Source organism: Emydura macquarii, unplaced genomic scaffold (genome assembly GCF_026122565.2).
Source record: "Emydura macquarii macquarii isolate MOO-44397 ecotype Brisbane River unplaced genomic scaffold, CSIRO-AGI_Emac_v2 contig_2825, whole genome shotgun sequence".
Lineage (NCBI taxonomy): Eukaryota > Metazoa > Chordata > Testudines > Chelidae > Emydura > Emydura macquarii.
Window position 1 is genome coordinate 630,751 of NW_027132962.1, and position 20,827 is coordinate 651,577.

Consider the following 20,827-nt stretch of genomic DNA (forward strand, 5'->3'; position numbering starts at 1 on the left):
TTGCAGGGACAACTGCTGGGATTCCCTGATTGAGGGAGTAAATCACCCTGTGTAGAACAATTAATTGTGGATCTTAAGGAATGGGCACTGGCTCACTCCATACTACCTTCATACCACAGCAAGTTTGTCAGATCACATTTTCAGATGCGTAGATGTTGGTTTAGTTGTTCTTAAAAATAGAAGCCAGGAGGTTGAAGAAGTCCTTCTGTCCCCAAGAATGAGGCATGAACCTTTCTCAGGAGAAGGGGCTAGACTCATGAGGTAGCTTGGATTGCTTTATAAGTAGGCTTGGAAGGATTAGATTTTTATCAATAAACGTCAACTTCGTTCTACACACACAAACTGACAATGTTTCCATCAATAACAGAAACTTACAGACAGGTGATAAGAAAAATGCTGCTTGAGAAGCAGTGTATAAGTAACACAGTGCTGACAGAGCCCGGGCGCTGTTGGTGTCTGGCAGAGGGCTCACTGCTCAAGCTGTCAACCCCTCCCCCCCCCCCCCCCACTGTCCCCTAAAATCAGTGCAAGCGCTCCTGGTGAGGACACACCCCACCAGCAGAACAAGGGTAGCATGGACATGAAAAACCAGTCATTACTGTGGTGGCTGTAAATTGACATAACACAGGACAACTTAATTGTGTACCGTAGACTAGGTGTACGGTTTTAAAGCTGCTGTTAAGCCCCAGAACTTTGGAGCTCTATATATGAAAAAGCAAAGTCAGGTGACAGAGGGAGGGAGCATAGTGCCTTCCATTTTTCACTCAGACCAAGCCAGGTTGCCCAACAAGTTGTGTTAAGAAGTTAACAGAAGTGCCATTTGGCAGAGGCTTGGATTTTTCAGCAGTTGCAGGCCTGCTTGCCTTCTATTCTCCCCAGCAGAATGAAGAAAATGACATGAAGAGAGCTCACTTTCCAGGTATTATGACTGGGTATGTTGATTTTGCCAGAGAGCTCCGAGTCCCTTACTTGGGCCAACGAAGCATATTAGAACAGGGGATTACCCCAAGGTCAAGACATGTAGCCAATAGAGCCTAGACTTAGCTGTATTTTACTGAGATCCCTAAGGCTTTAATCCACTGTTACACTCAGTCACCTCATTCCTTTTCATTTGTTTTAATAATTCAGTGTTTCATAGTAGCCAGTAGTTTACTTACCCAGTCCAAGATATCAGAGTCCTGAATTAGGCTATGAAGTTGTTCTTACCTAAAGTAGTCAAACAAAGTACTTTATGATTACACTAACAAAATGGTGTGTGATAAAGTACAGTACTTGCAGATAGACACTTTTTTTTCTTTTTTATTGCTGTTAATTCAAGGAAAAACGGTTGCATAAAATCCAATCTGTTCTAGAAATATAAGTGACCTTTCCAGTACATAACATTTCAAATATCAAAGTATATGGTAAACATACAAATAAAGAGAAGGTAACATACCTCCTATTTACAGTACAGTATTTTAAATCATAAAATAAGTTCCATAAAGTACAACTGGCAGGTAATTCACAATGTGAGTCCATTGGTGCTTTAACACCCTCACTTATAAACTGAAATGCAGTTAATACAATTAATGCGCTCCAAAAATACCCAGATCAAATAAAATATTTTTAATTAAAATAATTTCCATTTACTACTTACTTTTTTTCTTTTCTTTTTTAAATTAAAGCTTTTATCTACCCGCCCTCCCACCCCAAGGAAAAAAAAGTCTCAATGTTTACTGGTGCTATAAATATAAATGCTAACTATGAAGAAATTTAGTAAATCAAGCTTTTTTTCTTCAAGTTTTTGTTTAGCAATTAGGCAGCTGAGCCCCCAGACAAAATTTATTTTTGTCCCTCTACTGCATACCAGCATCTTACTTAAAAAAATCATTCATTTCTGCTATGAACTGTCAGGAATGCCAAAAACCCATGGATATACAGTGGTAATTGTTCATCGGTGTTGAATGCAGCAGTCATGAAAAATACACTCAATCTTCCAGATAACCTCAGTGCACTTTAGGAAATCAAATATTACCTGGAAGCAATTTAGTACATATTGGCTTTTAAAAATAAAAATACAGCAGCATTAAACTTACTGACATGACACCAACATGATTAATACCATCTTAGCACACGCATTTCAGTCTTTCACATTATACCGTAATCACACAGTGGTAAATTATTATAAAATAGTGACTTTGCTATTTGGTAGACAGGTCCTAATACTAATACCTGACTATTTTGTAGAAAACCATAACTTTTGTTCGGACTGAAATAAACCCATTTACATTCTAAATACAATGCAACACTGTAATAGTTTAGGGAAAAAAATCAAATCAAGTATGTTCATTCTGTGCTGACACAGAAGTAAAATAGCTTTTAAAAAAGGACTCACTGTCAGCTTTCATTCCACATGCAAACACATGAAGTACAACATTCATACCAGTTTCCCCCCCCCCCCAATTTATCTCTTGGAACAATCAGGCTAATACACTACAATGGAAGTAAAATCTTTCCGTTTAAGCTTGTTCATGTTCATAAATCTGTTCAAGTCCACACAGTTTCATTCCCTTCCCACTGCCTTTCATTTACTTTGGCCCCAAGAGTTGTGTGTATGTATTATACAAGATATTATATACACACTATTCCATTAGTCTTTTGTCTCATTCCTCACAAGAAAATTAAACAATTTCCCCATATAATTCATGAGCATAACAGTTTACTAGATTACCAACAAATTCTATATAAACTGCCAAATACTCATGCAGTCCAATGAAATCATGTGGACAAAGTGAAGGTGGGAGAGAAGAAAAACAGCAGCATAAGGAGAACAGGTCGGGTGGGGTGGGACAGAACAGGGGAATTGTGAGGGAACATGACCAAGTTTCTTCTTTCAACCGTATGGCTGCTCCACCAGTGATGTCAGAGGTCAAAGGACATTTTTTAAAAAATGCAGTAAACATTGCACATGTCTCAAGTCTTCAGTGCAAAAGTATGGTTCAAATGCTCTTTTGATTGTTTGGCTTTGTGTTTGAGTTACATGCATTATGCAAACTTTTTTGCAGAACCAGGTGATCAAGAACCAGGTGATTTTCTTCTTTTGTATTGAACAGAGGTGTGAGAGCAATGAAAAATTCCAAAAGAATATAAAACCAGAAATATCCCAAATGCAAGACCACAGAAACCCCCCACCCCAACATCAGTTTGTTATGTAGGCAATGTTTACTTGTTTCAGTCTGCAGAATCCAACGTATCATTGGAAGGGGGAGGGGGAGGTGCGTATCTCAGTCTGTAAGTGCCTAAAACAGGAAAGAGAACTACTAAGTCACTGCTTACAATTAAATGGATTACAAACCACAAGGTATCAAAATGGACATGCTCTTCAAAAAGGCACTATCTTGTTCTCCAACCTTAGTTAAAAGTCGGGCTCAAACTTCATAGTTTTTCATCTCCTTGATGAAGTATCAGCATAAAAGATATCCAGCCTAAAAATGTAAGACACTACCTCCCCTGGAAAAATGCAAAGGAAAAGCAACCCCAAAACACCAAGACTAATTTTTCCTGTTCAAGTTTGGCAAAAATTAAGGTCAGAGCAGACACACAGTGAGGATCAGAAAGGAGGTGATGGAAGAAACAATGTATTTAATGTTCTACAGGTACAAACACTGTCCCTGCCCCCCGTTTTTGGTATGGAAAGAGGACTGAAGTTATAAAACTGAAGTCACTTCTTAAGTTTTGATTTCTTATTAGTGTCTTATGTCAATGTATTTCTGCTGCAACTGTCTCAGAAGTCAAACAAATCCAACCTACATATAATAGATTATACGTAGGATAGTTGGTTATGTAGAGGTAAAAAGAATATATTAGAATGACCAGTTTGTTTTCCAAATCATCACAAGCTTTAGAAATCCAAGCCATGTATTGTATATAGTACTTGACAACTTCCAATCCTATTTGCAACTGAATTCTACCCAAACATTTAGGGGAGTGGAAGACTTGACATTAATAGCATGCAAGTCTTAACATAATGCCAAAAGCCTAAGGAAAAGAATGACAATTTAGAATTGATATGGTTTGATTTCCTAGCCCCATTTCATACCCCTTTTACATGTAGTTTAGTACCTGTGAACTCTATTTCCCCCAGTGTTTGATTATTAGGCCTAAATAAGCCTCTTTGCAGTTTTATAGCAGATCACTGATGCACAACGTATATTTATACAAACACACACGCACATACCTTTCTGCAAGAACAGAAACAGCATGGTCAGTAAGATAAAGAGAAACTGGTAAACTCAAAAGCAAGTCCGCTGGGGGTTATCATGATTACCTTGTTGATTGGCCTCCATGGATGACTGCTTACAGTCCTGCGCATAGTGTCCACTTATACCACAATTGTAACATGAAACATTTCCATTCTTCTTGGGCCCTGATCCATTTGTGTTGGCAACTACGTTAGGTGCTGGATATACAGAATAGTACCTCCCAAATCCTGCCATCTGCTGCATACCATAGTTGGCTTGGCTCCCCATCACTGGGTCATGCATCAGTCCATTTGCATATGGGGTCTGAGGCAGGAAAAAAGGAAGTTGTGTTCCATTGCTTTGATGTGCTTGGTTGAGGTAGCTGCCATTGCAAAGAGATGGCAGAGTGAAGAAAGGTGGAACTCTGTAGACTTGTCCATGAATAGGGTTATGATAAATATAGCTATTGAGCTGAAGACTTCCATTGGACCCACAGCTGCATCTACGTCCACAAGAGCCACAAGCCCCAGATCCCAACTGCTGGGGAGGCATTAAAGTCCCATTAGTATTAGTATTTCCAACAGCATTTATATAGGATGTGCTGTCACTCTGCGCAGTGCTGTGTGTTAAAGCAGGGCTTGGGCTAGGGGCAGGCCCTGGTGTATGGGTAGGTATTGCAGGGGGAATAGTTGACTGGATCTGACCAACACCTAAACCAGCTGACTGAGGTGGTGTTGAAGTTACTACAGAGTTCAGCATATTTGCATTCTGGTTGGGCAACACACTGGTAGCATGAGGAGTGCCTGGCAAAGCATAGGAAGCTGGTGGAGGTGGTGGTGCTGTTGAAAGACCAGCTGCTGGAAGAACTACCTTTAGACTGGTAGGCTGAGGGATTGCTCCGGTGTTCCCCTCAATATGAGGCACCATTTGATTTAGTCCTACCACTTGGGAGGCAGCTTTTGTGATGGGATCTGTATTAGGAACTGGGGATCCTGGAAAACTACCTGGGCTGTGGACTGGGATAAAGGCAGTATTTGGTGAGCCAATGCTTAAGTTTCCTGTTGGTTGCTGTGGTCCATTAACTGTGCAACTTTCAGATGATCCTTGCGGAGAGGGTATTTTCAATCTGTGTATTGCCAAATGCAAAGCTGGGCTACCAGGTTGGACAGAATGTGGAAGGAAAGTGGATGGTACAGGTAGAGGGGAAGCCAACAGCTCAAGGCGTTTTTCAGATTCACCAGAAGTAACCGACCCCATTCCAACTGGAGTTGAATTTGCAGATTCTCTCATTGGCGATATAGTGACAGGAGTAGTAACAAGCATTCCCATTGTTTTACCATCAGCAGATATGGGTGGTGGAACTACAGCTTCAGGTTTCTGTGCACCATTGTGCATCACACAGTGTAAGGCAGGCATAAATGAAATATGTTGAAACTTTGAATTTAAAGGGTCCTCTGAAATACTTCCATTCTCATTACTCACTGAAGAAATCTGAGCTGCTGTTTTGATGTTTGATGGATTGACAGCACCATAAACAGTAAACCTGGTTGCATTTTGTTTCCCAGAGTCCTCTGAATTGCTGTCTGTATCTGTTGAAGATAAAGCATTAGTGAAAAATTAAAAATGCAAATTTGAGGTTTACTAGATTTTATGGCACAAATATGTATAATTTTGTCTTGAAGTAGAATAAATTAAAGACGATTTATCCATTTTCCAACTGGAGTTGGACTGATTTTCTCTTTTCAATTAGGGGCATATCAGCCTTGTTCTTCATTACTTGTTTACACCAAATAACCCACCTCCTGTTTTGTGTTTGTGACTTCTATATCCATACGTATAGTGGAGGGCACAGAACAAATTATGAACCACTCCCATCCACCTGGAAAGATGGGAAATCACTATGCCCCAGAATTTGAGTAAGCTGGTACGGGTCTCAAAATGGGGTTGCATCAGAAGAGGAGAAAGATCTCAGACACACCACGTATATTTAGACAACTTTTCTGCTCCTATAGTTTTTAGGACAGTCAAACCATTTCCTACTTCACTGTCAAATACAAGTAATCTACGGCACTGAAAACAAATAAATATGGTTAGCATTGAGATTTATATACAAAGGTTTGCTACATTTTACAACACCAAAAATGTTTGTGTGTGTCTTCTCAATTTTCAAAGAAAGCTTTTTTTGTATTTAATCAAGTGTTAAGATCCCTAACGCAATATTAAGTGCATAAAACCAGAAAGCATACATGACTAGTCCATCATTCAGAGAAAATAAAAAAGCCAATAAAAGGAAAAAGCATAAGTAAATGGTGAAAAATCAATTAAGGCCATAAAAGACTTTTTAACAATTTAGGTAGGGATATTTAAAGATATACACAATGATTTTTACCTTGACAGTGCTCCTAAAAACTAAAATTGTATGCCGTAGGCAGGCAATTCGAAGGAACAAACCATGAACTTACAAACAAACCAACTTACTACTGCCCATGTAAAGTTTAGTCCCTTTTATATAGCCCATGCCACAATGCATTCATTACACTCCATGTTCTCCTTCCCATCCCCACCTTTGTGTTCATCCTGTCTCCATTGCACAGCTCCACAATATACTCTGCATATATCCTCACTCCACACCACATTTGGTTTTATGTTTAAAAGCTGAATGTAGAAGAAGAGTATAAGGCACTGAGATGGGGCTAAGTGCGAGGCACAAACATTTTTTTTGAAAATGCTATGTAGGGGGCCTAAGGCAGGGATGAGCTCTAAGTCTCTTACAAAACAAACATACAAAATTACAGAAGGTGAAAAATTTCTCTAAAATAAATAAGCCAAGTTTTTCTTGACTTATTGAATTGAGAGATGTTACAGCTGAAAACACGACAAGGTGTAACTGTGCCAAATAGTTGGAATACTACAGCTGAATCTTGCAATATGAGGACCTTGTTTATGTAGTATAAGGCTGAGCATTACTCCTTTTTCATGGGATGTATGTTAGTGGCAATGTATTTATCTTGGGATTTTTTGTATGTCTTATATTAAAATAAAATTCAAAGTTATTTTTAAAATAGTTTTAGATGGACAGCAGAACATTCTCCAGAAAACTTATTTCAAGTACAAACTATGGAATCACCTCAAGCCTGCAGTGAACACATGATATCTGTACATCATTTTACTGAATTTCATACAACTTTGTAATTTCCAAGGAAATCCTTATCAGCTATAAAAGCTTTGGAAACTGCCAAAATATTGCAGCGTTATTGAAAGTAAGTTCTTAACTTGTTACAGAACTTTGTGTGCAGAAGATTTATTGTTTGTACACTACTTTCTGGTGTACATTAATGCACTATACTCCTTCACAGTAAATCGACAGCTTGTGTTTTCCAAAGGCAAAAAAAGCTACACTACTTGGCTCTTGCGCCTACCACAAGCAACAATACATATTATGATGTTGCTAACTAAAGTATAGAAAGTACATTTTCCTACTCTCATATGACCGCATGTATGACAATGGGTTATTATAATTGGATAAAATGAAGGGTACCAATAAGTATTGCAAAACAATTGTGAGCATCTCTTGCCTTCAGGCATCAATGATACAAAATATATTGCCTAGGTTTTCTCTGCCATCAACACAAACATATGTTTGGAGTACCTCTTAAGTGGAACCCTGTTCATCAAAAAACAAATACCTGAATTTTCTCAGCTAAATGGGGGTATTTTTCCACATAAGTGCTGCATGTGGAGACACACATCTGGAAGACCCAGTGTTATCTGGATGTAAGTTACGTGGTAGAAAATTTACTTAATATAGCTTTGGTGTTTTAGAAACAAGAGGAAAAACCTTAGTGACATTCTTGGAGTATTGTTTTTTGGAGACATACAATTAGTCAATTGGCAAATTAAGTATACCTAGAATTGAGAGTTATTTAACATTGCAAAACAAGGTTTTGAAATAGCGGTAAAAACTTGAATCCCGACCAACTGGCAATGTGGTAATCAAATATATGACTGAGGCAATCAGTTACACTACTTATAAGTAGTGTAAAGGAATAGAAATTAAACCAGACAGTCACCAGAGCATTCCAGAGAAAGTGGTCAAGCTCAGTGTTTGCCCTACTGAGGTGTCCAAACAAGTACACACACACACTGCACAAATCCAACCTCTGTCTTTCTCTTCTTCACTTTCAAAGCTTTCCCTCCCATCATGTCGTGGGCTAGAAGGAGAACTGTAACTCTCTGAAGATGTTTCTCCACATGTGTCATGTCCAGATCCAACGTCCAAATTCAGATCTAAAAATAAAAAGAACCTCTCTTTTTATTTTGTATCACACTGTATGGCATCTGGGTTATTTTGGATCACTCACACCCTACTAGTTCAGACTCTAATTTCTATATCTGTAGAATTATATCCAAAAAGAAAGGATAAATGCTCAGTCAAATGGTGTAAAACCTAGGCTGAACTGCAATATAACAATCGTCCTTTCCTTTGAACGTCTAGCAATCAAATATACTGTTAGGAAGACTTTCAACCAAATACACGCTTCCCCACCTTAGACTTACTGGAAGAAAGTTAAATTTCCTGTGGAGTTTAATAGCTAAATATGTAGTAAAACAGTCATGATGGATGCACATCATCCATCCTCCCCAATCACGTGCAAGCAGACTTCCTGGGAGTGAGAATTTTGTATTTACTCAAATAAGATTAAAAGAAAAACTTATATACTCTAACATTCTATTAGCTATAAAGGTCAATATTTGCTGCTCTGTTCACTGAAAATAAGATCCTGAAGTGCCTGTCTCAAAAGTATCTCACAGTGTACAAAGTTACAACAGTAATTAAATGATGGCCTGGCAAGACTAGAAACAAGAACAAAAGACCGGAGATGGCATGAAAGAAAAAAAGTGTTCAAGTTTTACCAAAAACTAAATAGAACGTTCTTCGACCATGTCTGATTACAGCTACAAAGGTATTCCAGCATTCCATTCAGGAAGGAAATGCTCAACAGGCTGAACTGAAGTGCCTCTGCCTTTGAGCCCATTTCAAATGCAACTCAGTATGGTATGCAAATATAACCTAGCAGATCACAAATATCTGGGAAGAACACAATTGACCATCTCATCCTAAGTAACTCTCAGTTGTGAAATAATGTCCTTCTGTAGCTGCAAAAGCTAATACAGCCCAGAGGGTAGACAATGCCAGATTCCTTGCCATATGCATGCAGCAAGCAGGGGAGCACTCTCTGTAACTATTGTATAGATTTCAAGGTAACTCAAAATAAAAGCAAGTTGCTTTATTTGTTCACTTGTGTTTTGATCACCACCTTGGTTAAGGTCTGTGTCAGGCAACATTCAAATGGTAATTTCCTCTCCAGAAAACTACTGCATACTGGACTTCCACACAAAGGGAACAATCCAGACATGCTCTACTTCTGAACCTGTCAGAGGCATTGCTCTGGCCTCTCCTCCTTGTTCTTACCAAAATCCGCCAGAACTTCTCTTACCAGAATTCTTGGTAAATGTATTGTCAGTCTTAAACAGTAAGCTCTCCAAAGCAGATAAATATGTTGCTTAAAGCACCATTAAATTTACAGTGTTAAAAATCACTTAACAGGTTCACACATTGCTTGCCATTTCCTAGAAACACCCCAGTGCTCAAATACAGGATATTATTTTAATCTTATCTGGGTTAAAACTGAAATCACCTCTCTCTTAGCCAAACAAAAATGTACACCCCACAGCCACCACAGTGCAGAGCTGGGTTGACAAAGGGGCAATTATCGTGATCATTCATCTTACCACAGATCAAAACATCTCAAAATATCCTGTAGCATTCTTACAGACTGAACAAAGGACCCAAGATAAAAGTCTATGGCATTCCAAGAGTGAATTATGTCAACCAAGAATCCCTCACCACTTTGAGACCTCTCCCAGGACTGAATTCAGCCACTAGGGAGCACCAATACCTCAGGATAAACTGCAATCAAAGGTTATCATCAGCAAGAAGAGTTCATATTTCATGCCATGACAATCTGAGCTAGACTGACTAAAGTTTCACTGACACCACCTTCTTACAATAAAAACCTTCCCAAGAAGACAGCTGAGCATTTGACCTATTTCAAGAAAAATTAGTCACCTCCATCAGCTGTGGACCAAACACTTCTCCAATAGCCTTAACCAGCCAGGGAGGACTCTGGTCTGCATTTACAGGGGAAAGTGGGGGTCAACTTGCCAGTCAAGCAGTTTTTAAATCTATACAATAGAAGGCATATACAGGGAAAGAGCATGCATGTGGCAATGCCTTCCTATTTCATCTTTGCATTTTTACTGCCCAAATTATCCATTCTTCCTATCGTTAAATTCTAATAGATTCAGTGCATTTTACATGACATGGTTTGCTTGTAAAAATAAAAAACACCAAAAATGTGTACAGCACACACTTAGAACATAAGAAATGTTCTCTACTTGGAGAGCTACAATTAGAGATGGTTAAAAAACATAAGCTTTAGGGAAGCTCGCACACTGATGTGTTGAAATTCCAAGATTGTCTGACTGTTTACTTAGTCACATAAGAGAATCCTCCAACGAAGCAGGCATAAGAGTTCAGGACAGGAAAGGCCTGGGGGATGGGGTTACTAATGTTGAGAAAAAAACAGAGGAGAGAATGAATTCTTAATAGAGGATGAAGGACCAGCAAGACAAGGCATATAGAGTAGCATTTTGGACAGACTTTGTGGGTGGGTGGGTGAACAGAAGACTTAAGCAGTGAAGTGAGGGCAAATCTGAAATGGCAAAGATGCAACTTCAGTGATTATCTGGATATATAGGAGAAAAATTCAGATTACAGATTATGAGCCTGGGAAACAGAAAGATAGCAAAGATATGGAAGACAAGTGATTAGGAACAAACGAATTTGAAAGATATTAGCTTAGATTTATTATGACTTAATATCCCATTGAGGAGGAGGATGAGAAGAAAAGGGAAAGTAGTTAATGAATAGCTGAAATGTTACCTCCAATGTTACAATCCTTCTTCCCTACTCTGCTTTTCTCCACCCCCTCCTCACAATCACCGCTGAAGAAGGGGCAGGGAGGGGGGAGAGAATAAAAGTGAAAGGGGCAGAGCGGCTCTGAATCAGGACTACCGATTAGTAGACTATATGAACTGAGGTGGTTTTTTTAAAAATAACCTCACCCCATTTGAAAACTTTAGTTTGTGTGCACAATTTCAATTTTTCTACAAGTCTTGCCATTGTAGCACATCCTCTCCAGTGGCACAGGAGGAGGATCATTAGAGCTGCATGAAAGTATTCTGGTAGCCAGAAGGCTGATGGGGAGAGGAGAAAGCACAAATGAAATGGGGAAGGGGCAATAGGTATAGTTTATACAGGCCTAAATCATTTTATATGGAAACAAGATCAAAGTTATGGGACTGTGTGACCTTAGACAACCCTGTATTCACATCCTACATACTACTGCAATGATATTTGCACAAAATATGCCTTGTGAAGTATCATTTGGAAACCACCACCATACTGGTCTATATCATTCTGAAATGCATGCAGTCATGAAAATTTAATAGGCTATACTTTGTACTGGAGTTCATAGGAAGAAATAATTTGCTTTGTAAAAAATCACAAGCAAGGTGAGGATAAGTGGGGGAGAACAGCATGGAGTCCACACCCAGAAGGGAAAAGAAACATTATCTGGGGATAAGTTTCAGAAGTATACATTTCAAAGATTTACTGAACTAGAAATGGGGGAACCAACCCCTAAGTTTTCCTTCATTTGTGTAGACAAAGAAAACCAGTATGTTATACTCTGTGGGGATCCTGGCTAAGAGCTAGTCAGCCATCACCTGAAAAGGAAGATTTGTGAGGAAACTACCTTGAAAAGTCTGTAGCTTGTTATGTTAGGTCTTAGCCATTAGGAAGTACATTTTTACTTTTATTTGTTTTGTAACCATTTCTATCTTCATTTCTTCTATTTGGTATAATTTAAACATATGAGTTTTTGTTTAATAAACTTAGTTGATTTATAGTAAAAGTAAAACAAGTGAGGTGTTTGGAGAGAAGGGTGTGTTTACCCCAGTTAAATTAACAAGATGTGATGTATTGACTCTTTAAAAAGAACAGCTAACTTAATATCTGTGAAAGCACTACGGTAGGGTCTGTGCATTGCAGAGCAACAGCTCTGAGGAACTCGTGGGCTGGAGTTCACTGTTTCGTGCCAGGGGTGGGAGAGCTTTCAGGAATTTGCTGGTGAGGAAGACAGACTAGTTGGCAGGCAGCTGACACAGTTTAAATCTCCAGCAAAGTGCTCTCTTGCTGAGACAGTAACTGTGGCTCACGGTTCTAGATACCCACAGAACAATGTTACATGCTATAATTACAATCAGGGAACCAATGATCATATAAGTCAGTCAATCTTTGGCCTTAGTGTTTATCATATTATCATAACTGAATTTCATAACACAGCATTACATGCTGTATACAGAGGTAAAGTTCCCTGATTGCTAATAAGTATGTAGTAATATTTCCCTAAATGACTGCTGTATATTTCATGCAAGTCAAATATGACTTCAAAAGTAAAACCTATATTTCAAAGCATTTTAACAATATTACCAATTTACCTGAATACTGATAATTTAGCTAATCTCAAAAACAAATTAAAATTCGAAGTTTTTCCTGTTTGTTTCTCCTCCAGAACTTTATCAAAAAAGTAGGTTTAGACTGTAACAGAACATTTGGTTTGTAACAATAAAATACCAAATTTCTTGTTAAAACTGACTGGTGTGTACAAGTCTCAGGCTTTGAGAATTCTACACACTAGACCTTGCTCAAGATTACTTTGTCTTCAGAACTGCTTTAGTGAGCGTATACAGTGTTATGTTACAGGTCAGTTACTATACTTGTGTAGTAATTATATGCTTTATACACACTTTAAGCCCTTCCATGGCATATTGCAATGGTTCTTATATTGTGGTTCATGGACCATTCAGTGGTACTCCTGGACTGCAAAGTCAGGTGGTCAAATAGTGCTGGATTTCTGCTAAATTTCAGTAGAGATGTCAAAAAATTAATATTTGTTTGATATGGAATAATAATTAGGGAAATATTTACAGTTGCTACAGGAATTTTTTTGTGACCTCAAATGCCTATGCAGTTGCAAATGGGTGATCAAGTGATCCATATTAAGACGCAGTTCACTCCCTAGTGTTCAGTCCAACTGGTGAGACCAACTCATGTGACCAGATTGTCATTCTTTCTGTACTGGCAAAGGTAAGAAAAGGTGAACTATATCATTACCCAATCTCAGCCAGTTAGATTGTGTAAAATCCTTCCTGTCAACAAACCTTATCCCTTTTATATAATGAAAGGACTAAAATTGGTTGCCTAATGGAGCTGATTTTAAAGGTGGTGAAGCATTGTACTCAACACATTTGGGACCCTTTTAGAAGTGATATAGGCCCACCTAAGAAGGGAGTCTCAAAATGCCCCTCCCCCCACAAACCACACCCCAACAGTGAAACCTTTACAAGTGACAAATTCCCTCATTCCCCCTCTTCTGTATACATCCCACTTGTAACAGAACCAGTTTTCTATCCATACAAGCAACTGACATATTGGGAGCTATTGCTACGGGTTCCCCATTTGTTAACACGCATTTCAATGAGATGGGCCACCTGTACTGGCCTTTTCAGGTCATAAATCTTTGTAGAACTGCTATGGTGAATGTGTCCTTGGACATACCAGAGCCCCGAAGGTGGATACAATTTTTCAAGTATCCTAAGCTGTACTAGAAACGGATACACTAGTTGTAATTGTTTCTGGATGTGAGTGAGAATACAAATGGTGTCACTTGAGGAAGTGAGAGGACAGAGGAACTGACTGGCTGCTGTGCTGAGGGGAGTTAATCTAAGGTTGTAAATATACATTAACTGAAATATACAGTGACATCTACAACCCCACTGAAAAGAGAAACTTCCATTAGGAACTATATTCTTCACATGAAATTCTGATTCTGACTTCTCCTTGACTTCAATGTCTGTCATATGTCTGTCTGCAATATGTTATTTTAATATAACCTTTACTCCAGTCAATATGCAGTTACAGACACACTAGGCAGATAAACAAAAAAAAGATAGGATTTTTCTTGTTTATGGAATTCAATAAATATTTGTGCAGATACACCACCACTGCTGCAGTTATAACAGCATTCACTCAAGACATCAAATTTTTTCACCTTGAGACAGACATCAGAAAGCGTAAGGACACCTGGCACACATCATTTGAGTTATTTTGTCAGGCACAAATTCAAAAAGGAAAGTGCCTTTACCATCTGCAAATCACAACTCAAGACAACTGCATAAAAATTAAGACACTAAAAAATGCAAAGCATTCCTGCAGTGTCTTTATTATCTCCATCAGCAGTTGAGACTGTTCAAGAATCCATATATTAAAATGTATTTATCAGCCGTCTCAAAACATTTTTCCACAAATTTGGTTACTCATCTTTAAACAAATGAACACAACTGAGGCCATAACACTGAATACAGTAGAGTCTTCAATTAGTGATCAGCACACTATAGTTTACTAGCGTGAACAGTTTATTTCTACAGAATCTACCTTCCAAAAGATGACAATGGATCTGACAGACGTTCTTAAAAACTGGTAAGTTAAATAGATCACCTTTGGAAGAAAAAAAGATATTTGGGCAGTGATTTCACTAGAAAAGGCCCATTAGCTACACTGTTTCACAAGTATAAAGGAACCTCTGAAGTGATCAAATATGGAGATTACTTACCTGTAACTGGAGGTTCCTTAAGATGTGTGATCCCTATCTGTATTCTCTAAATGGGAGTATGGATGCACACCATGCACCTGAGAACAGAGATTCTCAACAAGCAATATCTATTGCTCTACACATGAGCGGTTGCCTTCCTCACACTCCAGACCAAGGGCATAAAAGGCAGCGTGGGCCAACGGTTCTCTAGTTCCAATTCTTACTGTGAATCCAACAGAATCTGAAGCAGAGGGAACAGAGGGTGGGTAGTGGAATAGACAGGGACCATACATCTTGAAGAACTTTCAGTTACAAAAAAGTAACCTTTATTTCTTTGAGTGCTGGTATGTATAGGTATTCCACATATCGATGACTGACCAGCAGTATTTGGATTGGAGGGAGATGTGAAGATGCTGCCAGTAAAGATGCTTGAAGAACTGCAGTCCCTACTGTTCCATCTGCAGTGAAGGCCTGAACTATTATGTAATGTTTTGTGAACATGTGAATAGAGCTCCAGGTACCTACTCTGCATATGCTCATACACACACTGCAATACTCTCCAGTATTGGTATCGGCTGTAGAAGCAGCTTGTACTCTTGCCGAGTGTGCCGTTATTTCCTCAGGGAGATAGATACACACTAATTGGTAGCACGAGATGATGAAACCAGAAATCCATTTAGGGATGGTATTGCTTGACCTCACAAAGTTTCTGCTATAGCCAGAAATAGTCTTGGTGATTTTCTAATTGGTTTGGTGCTTTGCAGATAGAACACCAGGAAATGTTTGACATCCAGGGAATGAAGTCTTTTCTCTTCAATGGAGGCATGAGGTTTTGGGAAGAAAACAGGTAAGTGAACAGGTTGGTTGACATGGAATTCAGAAATTATCTTAGGGAAGAATTTTGGATGAAGGCAAAAGGAGACCATCTTGTGAAAAATTGGGGGGGGGGGGGGGGGGGGGCGCTACCATAAGTGCTCCCTTATCACGTACTCTTCTGGCTAAAGTAATAGCAATTAAAAATGTAGCTTTCATGGAAAGGCAGGACATAGAACATATTACCAAAGGTTCAAATGGTGGTCTGGTGAGTACTGCCAGGATGAGATTGGGGTCCCATCGAGGTCATACTTAACCACTGGCAGAGAGGTCCTGGCTAGGCCCTTCATGAATCTAACCGTTGCTGGATGAGTAAAAATGGAACCACTATCTACCGGAAGGAAGGAGGCATGGCTGCTGTGAGATGGATCTGCACTGAGCTAATGGAAAGACCCACATTTTTCAGTGACAGGAGATAATCTAAAATGACAGGCATGCCTGCAGAGTCTGAAGAAGACTAAATGCACTGTGCCCAGGTAGAGAAGTCTATTTAGCTAGGTAGCAATTCCTAGTTGAATCTTTCTTTTAGTGAGAATGGCTTGGGCTACTTACAAACCAGGGCCCACTACATGGGGAGGGAAAAAGGAGACACTTCACCAAGGCCCAGAGGCCCTGGGGGGCCCGGCCCAGGCTGCAACCCCCATAGGTGTGTGTGTGGGAGAGGGCCCGTATTACAAGTCTGTACTGGGCCTGAAAAAATTATGCTTTGGCTCTGTTCCAAACATGAATGTTCTAGATCCGATGCCCATCCAAACAGCAATCTATGAGATGAAGTGGGTCTGAACTGAGGTGTCTGATTTTATTATCTTCCTGAATTAGAAGATTCAGGGAGGGATGAATCCTGATAAGATGAAGGGCTGACAGTCTCAGAAGTTCTAGGAACCAAAACTGCTGGGGCCAGTTGGATGCTATGAGACTGACTCAGGCCTGTTGCGACAGATCTTTCCTAAGACCTGTGATAGCAGATGAATGGGTGGAAAGGCATATCTGAGTTGGTCCATCCATGACAGCAGGCAAGCGTCACCCTGGCAGTAGTTGCCCATAGCTGCTCTGGAGCACTACAAGGAAAATTTCTTGTTCATTTGGGACATGGAGAGCCCACTGAGGTATTCCCCACTAACTGAACGTTTTGCTCAGGACAGAACTCATGGACTGCAGAGAAGTGCCTGTTTGGGTTGTCTGCTAATGAATTCTGAACACCTGGAAGGTATGCAGCTTGGATAGTAATGGGGTTTCTGATGCACCAATTCGACGGCCTGACTGCTACCATGCAGAGGGAAAGGGATCTTGCTCAACCTTTCTTGTTTATATAAAAGACCAGGGAGATGTTGTCCAACATTATTTGGATATACAGTGAATGCATAAGCAGGAGAAAGGCCCACTCGCACTCGTTCCAGGTTCGACTACCAGCTTAGAGATGTCACTCTGGCGTCTATGTGGTCCTTGTCTGGAAAGTAGAAGGCCAGGAGCCAGGCCTGTAGGCAGTATAAATGAAGTCTGACAAATGGTGTCATAAGTATATGAGGCCACGTGGCCTAGTAGAGAAAGCATTCTTTGACAATAGTCTTTGGTCCGCAAGTAACCTGTTATATTGCCCATGGACTAAAATCTTTCTGTGGGGATGAAAGCTCTTGCTGAAACTGGAGTCTAGTATTTGTTGTGCTAAAGTATATCTGTGTGGGGGGCAAAATAGATTTATTTGTCCATACAGACACGCCACTCCACCAGAAGACAAAGCAGGAACAAAGCTGTTTGGCTGTTTGTGGAGGACCTATACACCTGTTCTTTTTGAGCTTGAGGTGTAAAGTCCAGAAAGCAGAAGGTTGATCTAGAGCAGTGTTTCTCAATTGGGGTTCCGCGGGAACACTGTTAGGGTTCCTAGAGAAAGTGACATTGCGCCGCCGAGAGTAGCTGTTCTCCACGCCGCCGAAAAAGGGAAGATGTCCCTGATTTTTCGGCGGAGGGTATCGAGTATGAGTGTAATTTCCCCGCGGAGCCTAAAGGGTTTCGCGGGGAAATTTAATTGAGAAACGCTGATCTAGAGTCTTTCAACGAGTGTAGTGACTCAGATTTCTCATTAAACAAATGGTAAGTCATTTATGGTGTTCTGCATTCCCCTGAGGAACCCTGAAGAGCAAAGCCAAAACTTGCCTCATAACTATATCAGTGGCTAACCCTCTAGATGTCATATCTGCTGCATCCACTGCAGCTTGTAGGGATGTTTTGCCTGGACACTCCCCTAGTATACATGCATGAAATGTGTGTCTGTGATTATCACTCCTGATTCAATAACAGACTCCAAGGGCCTGTTTATTTACACCACAGCCACACTCTGGTCTCCATCAGTTTTGGTTACTGCTAGCCAAATGACCCCCCCCCCCCCCCCAACACACCCCAGCCCTGAATTTCCCCCAAAATCAGCCTGCCCTGAAGTGTCCAGCCCTTTCCTTGACCACACGGAGAAATAAGATTCATTTGCTCTTTTAAAAAGAAAATAATCAGCAGCTTGCAACATTAATTTGAGTTTACAATTACTTCAATTCAAACAGCACTGGGATGGTTTAGATCAGTGTTTCTCAACCTGGGGGTTGTGACAGTTTTAGAGGGGTCGCTGGTATTGGGGGTGGCAAGAAAGGCAATTGCCTGGAGCCACAGGGGCGCCATGAAACTAAGTTACATGCCTCAGCCCCGTGGGGGTGGGACTCAGGCTTCAGGGGTACAGTAGTTTGGAAAGGTTAAGAACCACTGGTTTAGATTAAAATAAAACCAGTTCATTAACAGGGCATTGTTTAAGTGATGCCAAATAAAAGAAATGAAGGTGGAGATGGTTACAAGCAAATAAAAGTGAAAACACACATCTTAAAGTCTAAAACTTAATCTACCAAAGCACAACCTTTAAGGTGGTTTTGCTCACCAATTACTCTTGGTACAGCATAGATGACCATCTCTCAGTCAGGACCTTCCACAGAGAATGAGGTGCTGATTTCCCTTTACTGAGGCCAAAAATAACATAAGGGCTCACTGCCTCCCTCTTTATAATCCAGTAAAAATCTGCCAAACCTCTTTCAAAGTTCACTGATCCTGCTTCAAGAAGGGTTTCTGGGATTGCAGTCTACAGACCCTGTTGATCATTGAGTCGTTATCGCCTCCTCCTGTTAGCTTGATGGCTTTGTTTATCTTTTATGTCAATATACAGTTGTCTACCTGATAACCAGGCTGGTTAGACAAGAAAATACACACTTATTTATGATCCAGACATGCTCGCTCCCCAATCACCTTGGGAGCGTTGATGGTTCTGTATATTGGATGTGTACATTGCAATTCCATTGTCACTAGTTAACCTGTTTCATTTGTATTCAAAACCTGGGGCAGACCAGTTTCTACTCGTTCAAATACAGACTTTAATATAATATCAGAGGACATCCATAACTCAACCTGCAGCATTGTCACATTTATTCAACAATTAAATTATTGCCCAGTGCGTAAATGCTCTCACAAGGACAGTTTGTACAAATATCAATGCAGTAGTCTATAGGATGTAAATATGGGTGCTTAGGGTCCTAGTCCACATGGGAAAGTTTGTTCTTGAAGTCTGCCACACTGCAGTAGTTATTGAAGTCATATTGGGCTAACAAGGTCTGACAGGATACAGAATTGAAGAATCAGAGTAGAATACACCTCTCTTCCCAAAAGACCTGACCGCTTCGATTCCTTGTCAGCCAGAGCAGTCTTAGGATGTTGTGACCTTGCTCTCTCTGTGGCTGCCTGCTCCAATCAGCAAGTTGGGCACTGGACAGGTAAAAAAGGAACTCGGCTCCTTCGGCCAGGACAAAATAGTGTGTCTCAGCTCTTTTAGGCATGGGGACGCACAAGTCTGGGGTGGTCTTGCCCTATACCCTGGTCTATAGTGTATTCTCTTAGAAACAGAGGTCTAAATACGCAGTGAGGGAAGCATTGGGCTTGAGCCTTTGAGGGAGTGGAAACTCATCTGTCTTCTATACAATCTGTGTATTCTACGAGGATAACAGATCTTGTATGTTACTCTGCACCTCTCTAGGGAAACCTGAGCATTGCAACCATAAGTCTCTCCTCATAACAGTGGCCATAGCCATCCCCTTAGATGCAGTATCTGCTGCATACACTTTGGTTGAAAGGAAGTTTTGGTCACCGGTCTGCCCCATATCCACTAAGACCTGAAAGCAGGACCTATCATCAGGAAGCTGGTCCTTAAATCCCATAAACTAGTATAATTAGTAAAACCATATTTGGCCAAGGCGGCCTTGTAATGAGAGATCTTGAATGGGAGGGACGTGGAAGAGAAGGTTGTGCTGCTTGTGTCCCTTATCAGAGGGAGTAGACTTTGGGTGCTGTTGCTTGGACCACTCTGTAGCCATCTGAACCACCAATGAGTTAGGCGGTGGGTGAGAACAAAAACCCTCACCACTTGGAGGGAACAAAGTAGTGCTTCTCAGATCTCTTAGGGTGGAAGCACAAAAAGCAGTTATATGCCAAGCTGCTTTTGCCAGGTTCATGATGGCCTCATTGATGGGGAGGGCAACTTGACTGGGACTGGAAGGTGGAAGAATATGCTAAGGATCCTGGACTTCCTCAAGCTGAGTCTGTAGCTTCATAGCCACCCTGGGCATGAGCTGTTGACATTGCTTAAAGTCATCTTCTCCATCTCCAACAGATGAAGTAACCGCCTCATCAGGTGAAGATGAGATTGCTCCTGGAATTGTTGGATCCGGTTCACCTTCCCCTTCTGTATATTCCAACAGTGCCAGCTGTGGATGTCCAGGCGATGGCAAATAGGACTCCTGCGACAACCCTGGGTGCCTAGGGCAGGGTTTCCCCATGGTCCCCGATACCGCCAGTATGATGGATCAACTGACAGAGGATGACAGAATGGCATAGGGTACCACCTGTCTCCTGGCCCATCTTCTCTGAAGTCAGAGG

The 20,827-nt window shown here is 40.5% G+C and overlaps 1 protein-coding gene across 4 annotated transcripts in view; it reads right to left on the reverse strand.

Annotated features, from left to right (window-relative positions):
* Nucleotides 1-1,129: 1,129 nt before the first annotated feature.
* The window catches only part of ZCCHC2 (zinc finger CCHC-type containing 2), an 83,638-nt gene continuing 63,940 nt past the window's right edge, over nucleotides 1,130-20,827 (reverse strand). For 2 of the 4 annotated variants that reach the window (XM_067567946.1, XM_067567945.1), the window contains 3 exons: nucleotides 8,379-8,507; nucleotides 4,307-5,809; nucleotides 1,683-3,278 (listed from right to left, as the gene is read on the reverse strand). In XM_067567946.1, coding sequence (XP_067424047.1) covers nucleotides 3,211-3,278; nucleotides 4,307-5,809; nucleotides 8,379-8,507 — 1,700 coding nt within the window. In that variant the 3' untranslated portion in view covers nucleotides 1,683-3,210. Of the gene's footprint in view, nucleotides 1,207-1,682; nucleotides 3,279-4,306; nucleotides 5,810-8,378; nucleotides 8,508-20,827 lie in introns of those variants that run through there. The other 2 variants (XM_067567947.1, XM_067567948.1) reach the window with 2 other exon arrangements.